The sequence below is a fragment of the Oncorhynchus gorbuscha genome, linkage group LG16 (assembly GCF_021184085.1).
Source record: "Oncorhynchus gorbuscha isolate QuinsamMale2020 ecotype Even-year linkage group LG16, OgorEven_v1.0, whole genome shotgun sequence".
Classification (NCBI taxonomy): Eukaryota; Metazoa; Chordata; class Actinopteri; order Salmoniformes; family Salmonidae; genus Oncorhynchus; species Oncorhynchus gorbuscha.
The window spans coordinates 39,894,354-39,905,261 of NC_060188.1; the positions used below are offsets into that span (position 1 = coordinate 39,894,354).

A 10,908-nucleotide genomic window follows, 5' to 3' on the forward strand; every position below is an offset into this window, starting at 1 on the left:
TGTAGAGCCATGGCGACAAGGAACTCTATTCCACATCAGGTACATGATGCAAGCAGTAGAATCAGATTTTAAAAACAGATACATGTAACAGCGGGGACTGTGAGAAGACACATAAAGGCACAGACACACACATGCACATGCTAACACACACACTCTACACACACATACCCATGCTAACACACGCACTCTACACACACATGCACATGCTAACACACACAATCTACACACACATACACATGCTAACACACGCACTCTACACACACATACACATGCTAACACACACACATACACATGGTAATACACACACTCTGCACACACATACACATGCTAACACACGCACTCTACACACACATACACATGCTAACACAAGCACTCTACACACACATACACATGCTAACACACGCACTCTACACACATATACACATGCTAACACAAGCACTCTACACACACATACACATGCTAACACACACACTCTACACACACATACACATGCTAACACACGCACTCTACACACACATACACATGGATTTTGTATTGTAGCTATTTGGTAGTAGACTGGTGGCCCGAGGGCACACACTTAATGTGTTGTGAAAAGTGTTATGAAATGTAATGTCATCTAATATGTTTAATTGTATATAACTGCCATTATGTTGCTGGACCACAGGAAGAGGGGATCCTTAATAAATACAAATACAAATAACTACTAGACTGTTCAGCCATAATGTTGGTTAACAGAATGTTAAATAATTCAAATTTCCCCCTCATTTTGAAGAGTACGATTTGACGGTGATGGTAGGGATGATGCAATTGACTTATTTCTCTTGGGAGTTGGTCATTGGTCAGAAATTGTATCTGATCAGACTGTTGAAGCACCACATTTTTTGATTATGTGGACCAGGCAGTTGCTCGATGGGCAGAGAAAACTGTAAATGAGCTGAATTGAGCTACTCGCAGGAATCCGATAGACTTTGCCAGACCAGATTGAACGTTTTCTCTGCAGACAGGCAGCAGAATGCTACATTTATGGAAAACTCTTGACATGATTGCTAGATCAAAGCCAGGTGGAGACAGAGAAGGGTTGACAGTGAGTTATCCATCAGGTGAACAGCCATGGGCATGTTGTAATGAATACGATTTATCCAACTTCGAAGCCTTTTAGTATCAGAGGAGCAAGAGAACTAAGACAAATCACGTCACTGCATAAGTGCTGAACAGATGCCATGAGTCAGGGACAGAATTAGAAAGCAGTAGGGAAGTCTGCCTTCACTAGCCTGCCTGTTTGATAAGAGTAATAGCATGTGACATGGAGGTACTAAGAGGTGAATGAAGGAAACTTTCCTCCCTTGTAGCTCCCAGTTTGTGAACTCAATTTGTGCTGCTGTACGTCAGAACTCCAAATCAAAGCAATGTCCAGCTGTTGCATTCGCAGCAGAACTGTGAACATCTTAACTAAGATATAGTGTCATTGTCACCCCCTACAATCTATAACAGCAATACATAGTGCAAGGTTTTGAATCATTGTCTTTGGAAAATACTGACGCTACATTGACTTTGATCAAGAGAACACACTTGAAAATGTTCTGTTTGATATATCGACAAATTCTGGGGACTAAAGGAATTTGACCTTTTCAACTGCTCTTTTGCCCTTTTGCCCTTTCAACCAAAAACCATTTCATGTATCTCTACCAGGAAATGTTAAAGATTTACTCTCTCTATAGATATCCTGGCTATACAGAAGAAGGAGGCAAAGAGGGGATTTGGGTAAAGACTGTATTTAGTTCAAGTAAAGTATTTAAACCCCTCATCTGGCACTATAAAAGCTTTTCCTTTCTGTCCACTAATGCAGACTGACCTCATGATTATTGGTTCCCCCTGCAAACAAATCCTCACCCCATGGGTTTCAGTAGCTTAGACATAATATCCTCATGAAAACACAGCCTAGCTCCTAGTGCCTGTTCAGACTTGTACTGTAATATTAAATCTCCATTTTATTTCCAGTTCGAACTGCAAGCAGTGGTGCTGATGCTGTGCTTGGTGGAGAAATAAGAAGCTGCATGTTGGTTACATAAGCACATTACAGCAGTCGTTCATGGCCACCTCCTCTCACCAAGGCAAGCGCTGCCCGCGGGCCTGTCATTAACCTTGACTGTGTTTCCACTGTGGCTCCCCTTCAATTCCTGCCTGTGTTGATCTACGGGGAAAGTGCAGATCAACCATCCATGTGATTTATGCATCGCTTAAAGGACGTGTCAACCCGCCAGGCATTGAGTTTACACTAATGGTCATAACATCTCCAATATTAATGTATTTTACTGTATCCAAACCATGCAGTCTTTCTGGTCCTAATGTTTTTGAACCCCCTCACATTGTTGGATTTCTAGACAACTGCTGTCTCGTTCGGATCTAAGTCAGTCAGAATGAGAGCTTTGCGTTTGTGGCTGCAGCCCAGCGTGTCACTTACGGACACAGAGCTAAATGGGGCTGTGGTACAGTATCTCCTTCTCCACAACAGCCACTGATTTCACAGCTGAGCGCCACTGAATAGCTCTGTGTTGAGTCACATTACCTGGTTGACTGAGATGAGGATGTTTACATGCTTTTTAAAAGAGCTACTAATTGAATGTGAACAGCTGTACGCAGAGTGGTCACCCAGGGCCTTCATGGCACCCACACCAATACACAATGTGGACAGATACCTTTTTTTAGCCTGTAACTGTAACAATCTTATTCTTAAATAGAAACATTAAATAATAAATGACATATGCCACAGTAGAGCATCTCGCTCAATGGTAAGGCCGACTGTTACATCAGCATCAAACAAACTATGAAAAGAGCAGTTGTACTTGTAATACCGTCAGATCAGAGTGACATTGACTTTGACATACCACAGACACTGACTGCTTCGCTGTTTGTTTTGCTTTTGAAAGGCTATTTCAACTTGTTCATCCTCATCTAGTTATGTAAATGATGTGGGATATGAACAGAGTGAGGCCATCAAAGCTGAAAATGTGCGTCATTGTTAGACAGAAATCAATTCATATTGATCCTCCACAAAGACATGATCTTCCAATAAGCAGTTGGACCCAAACTACAGTACCACACCAGCCAAACCTCCTCTAAATAAATTCAAATAATATATATTTTTTAAATGTACATGTACTTTTATTTTGCAAGTAGTATAGGGCACATTTTGTTAGAACCGTAAACTAGGTACTCTAATAAACTTGGGGATTATTATTTTTCAAAACCTTGACAACTGCAGAACATCTGACTGACGAGTGCCTTGACCTTTCAATAAACCCACACTGAAAAACAGCATATGCAATTACTCACAATTGAGGATTCCAACATTTTTTTAAAAAGCACTTGTGTTCACATCTACATTTGAACATTGTACAATAATGTTTTTCATTTTATGTCCATGAAGTGTTGTTGAATGTCGAGGTAGGGATGCCATCGTTAATAAAGCATCTTCATAAAATGAGCTTGACAACAACACCCCTGTAATTGGACCCATCCAAAAAGGATAGCGTTTGATGTCATATGAGGACAGTGACGGTTATCTTGCCCTGTTTGTCATTTGATGCAAAGGAACACTTTGCTGTCAGATAGGTTAACAAAAGCACTGTTACATGTGATGTCACAACAAACATCTAGACAGAACATGGAGCTGTCACAAGTTCTTTCTCATAACCTGTGGGGCACCCCTAGGAAAGACATTTGAGCAAGCAAGGCATTCTGCTTTTGTCATTTAGCAATGCAATGCCCCCAAATCATAAAGTGGCAGTTTACTGTGGTGAGTAGAGTTGAACATGACTGGTAAACTTGGCAGGCTCAGATCTCAGGAATGATACAGATACAGCAACAAGCAAGATAGTTAAACCATCTGAACAGAAAATAAATATTGATCTGTATAAGTGTATAAAACCAAAAACATCTGGACAAGCCTCAGATACTTCAAAGAGCCATGCCAGTGGCACACTTGTTCATATGGCTAAGCAAATGAAACAACTTTATAAAACATTGTCTTCTCACAGCATTGGACGTCACACTCAGCAAAATAGTTGGAAACAAAAGCTGAATAGACATTTGTTTATTTTGGGCATCTTTATGCAGGCCGAATTACCTAGTCGTAGGGCCAGGTGTGCATGTTGTGTCGTTGTGATAGAACCACAGGGGGAAACAGCAGGGGAGGATTGTTTACTAATGAAACTGAATAACAGCTTCTCCACTGAGTAGACAGGGCCTGACGGGCTGAGCGCTGAGCAGACAAAGACAGTCTTCTGGAATATTTCCCATAGCAGCTCAGATTATGTGGAGTTATTTTTTAATTGTATATTTGAGTGGACTCATGTTTGAAGATAGCTAGAAAATAAATTATCAGCAAAGAATATCATTTATAATGGAGAGACAGGTCAATATTGGTCAACAACTGTTATTTTTATTTTTTATTTAACCTTTATTTAACTAGGCAAAACAGTTGTTTAATATTTATAATGACGGCCTACACCGGCCAAACCCGGACAACGCTGGGCTAATTCTGTGCCACCCTATGGTACTCCCAATCACGGCTGGTTGTGATACAGGCTATGCAGTGGTGTAAAGTATTAAAGTACTAAACTAGTTTCTATGGGTATCTGTACATTACTAAAGAAAATAATGTACTTTTTATCCTAAAGAAAATCATGTACTTTTTACTCCATACATTTTCCCTGACACCCAAAAGCACTCATTACATTTTGAATGCTTAGCAGCACAGGAAAATTATCCAATTCACACACTTATCAAGAGAACATCCCTGCGCATCCCTACAGCCTCTGACCTGGTGGACTCATTGAACACACATGCTTCATGTGTAAATTATGTCTGAATGTTGGAGTATGCTCCTGGCTATCCGTAAAATAAAATAAAAAAGATTGTGCCGTCTGGTTTGCTTAATATAAGAAATTTGAAATTATGTATACTTTTGCTATTACTCTTGATACTTAAGTATATTTTATCAATTACATTTACTTTTGATACTTAAGTATATTTAAAACCAAATACTTTTAGATTTTTACTCAAGTAGTATTTTACTGGGTGACTTTCACTTTTACTTGAGTCATTTTCTATTAAGGTATCTTTACTTTTACTCAAATATGACAATTGGGTACTTTTTCCACCCCTACTGTTATGGTAGAAAATGAAAAAAGGCCAACCTTCACTGGACATAGTTGCATGTAGTTGCTGCAGTTTTGCCTTCGTCAATGACATAATACCTTTGAAAAAACATTTACAAAATATCAAATGCTACTATATCAAGTCAACACTGTTTTCACTTCAATATTATGGGATTGGTGGCTTCCAGAGCCATGAATTTAAACATGGCTCTGGTCCCTTCTACACTCTTTAAAAAAAAGGGTTCCAAAGGGGTTCTTCGGCTGTCCCCATAGAATAACCCTTTTTGGTTGCAGGTACAACTCTTTCGGGTTCCATGTAGAACCCTCTGTGGAAAGGGTTCTACATGGAAGCCAAAAGGATTCTACCTGGAAAACAAACATTGTTTTCCAAAGAGTCCACCTATGGGGACAGCCGAAGAACCCGTTTAGGTTCTAGATAGCACCCTGTGACAATTAGAGTGGAGCTGAACTGTGAGCACATTCCACCATTATCTACAAAATGACATAGACAAAGGTCTTCTCAGAGGGAGTTCATATTTTGACACTTGTCAAACAAGACTTGTCATAGATGGACATACATTCTAATTAAGAATTCAGGGTCCGGCTAAAACAATTAGGCCATAAAAACTCAATAGGAGAGCAATACAGGAGTGGATGGAGCTAGGAAACTCATAACTAACATGTTGATCCACAAATGTTCTTCCTTTTGAATTTATGTCAAATGTGATTTCCCAGAACAACAAAATATAATAATGAATTTCAGACCAATACCACTAAATGACTTACCTTTGACAACTCTATGCTTTTACAGCTGGAGATACGGGAACAAGGTTGACGCCTGGAAACAACTAAACCACAATGCATAAACTCTAGTTAATGTTTACATCAAACCCCTGGCCATGGGACTTCCCATCGTGGAACTATGATAAATTGGTGTTGCCACGCTTCTGTAAAGAGTGTGAAATATGTTCTGCACCCAGTTCACACTGTGAAATTACATCCAATGTAGATTCATGCAAAATGCCTTCTGAAATGAACAACTTTATGAACTAGTTGAAGGCCTTAACCACACAAGCTCTATATAATTGTTCGCCATCTGTCAAATTCAATACAGATTTCAATACTGCAGAGAGAACAACTTAACAGTCAGAGGTACAAATTAGAGAATTGATCAGAAGAGTCAAAGGACCAAAGCATTCAATCTGGCAGCTAGAAGCACAACAATAGTCCTACTGTTACCTAAAACATCACAGCACTAGCTTAAGCAATTCACAATATGTGATTTCAGCGGTTTAGCAGAGGTCACAAAGTGTCAATTGTGTTCCGGTTGGGTGACCAGTGACTTGCATAAGGTACAGGATTGACATTTTTCTTTTACGCATTGATGGCATTTACTGCTGCACACTAAGCTGTTTTTTTCTTCTCTTCATGCCAACAGAACGTTAATAGAATCAGAATCAGCTCTCTGCATTAGTACAGTAAAAGTGTGTGTCCAAAATGGAATCCTATTTCATATTTAGTGCTCTACTTTTGACAGAAGCCTTTTAGGATCTGGTCAAAAGTAGTGCACTATATAAGGAATAGGAGATGCACGCCTGAAGGAGTGTCTCATGAGGCCTGACTTGCCAACAGCATCACTGATGCCCTATGTGTGAAGAGGTAACACTTTTCAAGAGGAGAATGTCTTGTGGGAGTGAGTAATAGGGACAATCAGAATGAGCTCCATCTACACCAGTTGGAAAATGCATTTACTACAAAAGGGGAATACAACTGAAATATTTAGAAATATGGCATACTTGGCATAAGATGTTGTAACTGTGAAAATTAAAAGGCATTTAAAGCATGCCTCAGTTATTGGCACAGTGCTCTAAATGTCAAAATGCATACATGTGTATACATCATACCTTACTACCACCCTACCACTCTGAGGCTTGCCACTTTGTCACAAGAATGTAAATGCAAGAGTTGATGAGGGTTGTTTTGAATGTTTTACACCATCCTATGGTCATATTATTTGACTCAATTGTCATTACCACCGAAGTGTCTTCAACTCGCCAATATATTATGATAAATAATATAAATAAAAACCAATTAATTACACACTGCGGTTGACATAATGTTTTTTTTAGCAAAACCAATTATCTTTATAGTTCAACGGAGAATATGAAACACACTGTATACATAAATGTAAAGCACTTACAAGACATTTAGCTAATATTTCTACTTCTTTCTCCATGTTATAATGGCATCCAGGATATTTGTAACATCACTACTGTACATATATGCAAATGTATACGTATTTGTAAATACAACACATGTATACATGTGCGTATTTATTTTTTCTTTATTCAAGTTATGGAACATTTATCAACACATCTGTCTATACTTCATTAATAAATGCTGAAGGTGTTTTGCAGATAGTTAACCAGGATAAAGTGCCTTCATTTGAAACATTCTGTAGATTTCCATAGTGATTAGAGATTTAAGGTTTGCAGTGAAGCTCCATTTGTATACCCCACACATTTGCTAGGCATTCTGCCTGGTCTCTCCCTCTGTGGGTTCCTTCTATTTTTGTATACCAATACATACACCAATCAACATCTCACAGTTTTGTGTTGGCCGTTCTGAGTTATAGGATTAATCACATCTGCATCGCTGTCCAAGTTTTCAGGAAGAGGCGGGGACAGTTTCTCCAAGGTCTTAATCCCAACCTCATTCTTCTTCTGCGGCTCCTCCTCCTGACACAGGATGCTGTGGGGAATCACATAGGTGGCATTGTTTCTCTCCTTGGGAATGTGCCCTTTAGGCTGATACTGGGACGCAGGTGGCTGAGCTCCATTGTTGTTGATGCTCACTATCTCTATGGCATTGCTGCCCGGGCAGAGTCTGTGGCAGCCCAGCAGGATGGAGAATGCTTTGCGGAAGTCCGCGTTGAAGGCATATATGATGGGGTTGATTGAGGAGTTGGCCCAGCCGAACCAGACGAACACGTCAAATGTAGCAGGGCTAATGCAGAAGAAATCAGAGGTGCTGTTGGCCTCACAGAAGGGCACCATGCAGTTGAGGATAAAGAAGGGCAGCCAGCAGCATACAAACACCCCCATTATGACAGAGAGGGTCTTTAGGACTTTGGTTTCTCTTTTGAAAGACATCTTGAAGGAGCTCTCCGTCTCCATGTTGGAGCTGTTCCCCATACTGCTGTGGCGGTTCTTGGCACTCTCCGCAGCCCTCTCCAGGGCTGAGATTCTCCTGATTTGTATCTGGGCAATTCTGTAAATCCGGGTGTAAGTCACGATCATGATTGCCACAGGGATGTAGAAGCTGATGAGGGAGGAGGAGATGGCATAAGTCCTGTTAAGGCTGGAGTCGCAATTGTCCGGAGGCAGCTCCCCGTAAGTGCTGTTGAGCTCCAACACTGAAGCCTTGTGCCAGTTCAACTGCACAGGGATGAATGAGATAAGCACGGACAGAGTCCATGCCACACTGATCATAATAAATGCCACCTTGGGTGTCATCTTCCTCTCATAGCGGAACGGGCTTGAGATCGCCCAATATCTGTCCACGCTGATGACACATAAGTTCAAAATGGACGCTGTGGAGCACATGATGTCGAATGCCACCCAGATGTTGCAGAAGGCTCCGAAGGGCCAGAAGCCCACGATCTCCGTCGCTGCCTTCCATGGCATCACCAAGATGGCCACCAGCAGGTCTGAGATGGCCAAAGAGATCACAAAGAAGTTGGTGACCTTTGAACGCAGGTGGCGGAACTTGGTGACGGCAACACATACCAGTGTGTTCCCTAGCAGTGTGGTCAGGATGAGCGCAAAGAGAAAACAGCCTGTCAGAACACGCTTGGATGAGTTTCTCTCTGGCAAATTCTCGCTATCACGGACCATGGAGAAGTTCAAATCCATGTTTCTGTCAGCTTGTAGAGATGGAAATCACCCCATAATTCCAATCACCTGAAGTCAGGACAATTAGATGGAAAATGTAGTCTTGGCCTCTTGCCTGGGACAAGCTCATTTGGAGGTTGGGTCACCATGCTCATCACAACGATCATCTTGCAGAATAGTGTCTATAAATATTTCAAAAAGCAATCATTAGAAATTAGCCAAAAAAATCATCCTGTTCATGAATTCTCGAAGACATTTTAATGTTAGAGAAGCAGTTTTCAACAAAAGGTATTCCAGCCGTTATTGAAGAGTTGAATATGATGTATGCTACCAATCTAAACTTGATTTTTTATTTGATGTTATGTCTATTTCAATGAGCTGTTTGCAGTCATCTGAAATGTTCACACCATATTCTCGCAGGCATGTTATGTAAACAGAGGCTGGACCAATCATTTGCCTTATATATGGGCTCATCAATACAGTCTATTGATCATATTTGCACTGCATTTATCTGATTTGTTTAATAACTGACAAGGCGTGTCCATCTGATTATATTCGTGCTCCTATTGACACTCCATCCAGGACAAGCATTAGACTTTGTAACTGCAATGCACATGCACTGGACCTACCGCATGACGATTTGGACTGTGATAGAAATGTAGACATAATCACGACTCCTCCCAAAACATTGTTGAATAGAAATGCATTCGCATCATAACAAAATAAATACAGTGTCTGTGTCTTTACACATGAAACGTGGCTTCTGCCTTTGTTTTATGAAAAATGTGCATTCAAGTTTCCATAGGCACCAATAAAACATGTCAGGCTACATTTTACTGTGGAGCAACACATAACCGTAATCCTGGAGCTCAATCCGTTTGTGCGGTCCGTTTTTGTCACACATCAAGTCTCCAAAATTGCAATGAACCTCCATGGAAGATGAGCTGTCAACTTTTTTCAAACAAGCGTTTTTTTTTGCAGATGCCGTTAAATCCTCAAAGAAAGCTCAATGGTAAGCCATTATTTACATGGAAATAGTAGGATCTACTTATTCTCCTTCCCCCCATCTATACACCAGAAGCGCACGCCTCTCTGCTATCCTCCTCTCTTCGCGTGTGTTCTGGATGCAGCCCCAGTACCGCCAGCAATGTGTAATTAACATTCAATTTAGTCCTTTCGAAATTCACTCTACTTTCACGTGAAAAACCGTGCGACCGCATCCAGAGAAGGTGCAAATACCGATAGAATCGGTTCAACTCGTTTATCTTCTCACAAGCTCCGAATCAACCACAATAAGAGTAGCTTACGAGTTTTCCTAAACGTTACGCACTGGATGTCGTGTCTCTTTTGTTTTGTTACTTTCTTCTTATTGTGAAGAGATCCCGATTCCGTTTTAGTCTCCTCATCCAGCAATGACGTGCCTGAAGTGAAGTCTCTCACTTGTAGATTGAGGGAAGATGAGAGGGTGTCGGAAACGTCCCCATCTGCTTTTCTTCCGCTCATTAAGAAAATCAGCTCATACTTCAGCATGGTGAAATGTGCTTATTTGATCCTATTAAAGCCCACTCACTCTTCTATATTGATATTAGATGTATAATTACATAGTTATTTATACAGTAGCCTAATATATTCAATATTGATATTTAGATGTATAATTATATAATTATTAATATTACAGCTAGGCCTACTATCAAACGCATTGACCACAGTATGCATACAAGGGTTTTGATGAAACTTAAAATAAAACGAACCATGGAATTATTCAAATATCTTATGGTGAAATTGTCTTGAAGTTGACCATGAAGAGAATATTTTTGCAGTGAGGCACAATGAGGCCATCTACTGGAGCCCATATT

The 10,908-nt window shown here is 40.4% G+C and overlaps 1 protein-coding gene across 1 annotated transcript; it reads right to left on the reverse strand.

Moving 5' to 3' along the window:
* Positions 1 to 7,161: 7,161 nt before the first annotated feature.
* LOC124000303 (D(1)-like dopamine receptor) lies at positions 7,162 to 10,458 on the reverse strand. Its single transcript, XM_046306576.1, has 2 exons — positions 9,682 to 10,458; positions 7,162 to 9,234 (listed from the first exon to the last, which is right to left on the reverse strand). Exon 2 carries the CDS (start codon positions 9,071 to 9,073, stop codon positions 7,754 to 7,756), a length of 1,320 nt encoding a protein of 439 aa, XP_046162532.1. The 5' UTR covers positions 9,074 to 9,234; positions 9,682 to 10,458; the 3' UTR covers positions 7,162 to 7,753.
* Positions 10,459 to 10,908: the final 450 nt, after the last annotated feature.

What these genes read in the sequence shown, in the direction of transcription:
- LOC124000303 (XM_046306576.1), bottom strand. Translation starts at nt 9,073, where the DNA reads ATGGATTTGAACTTCTCCATGGTCCGTGATAGCGAGAATTTGCCAGAG.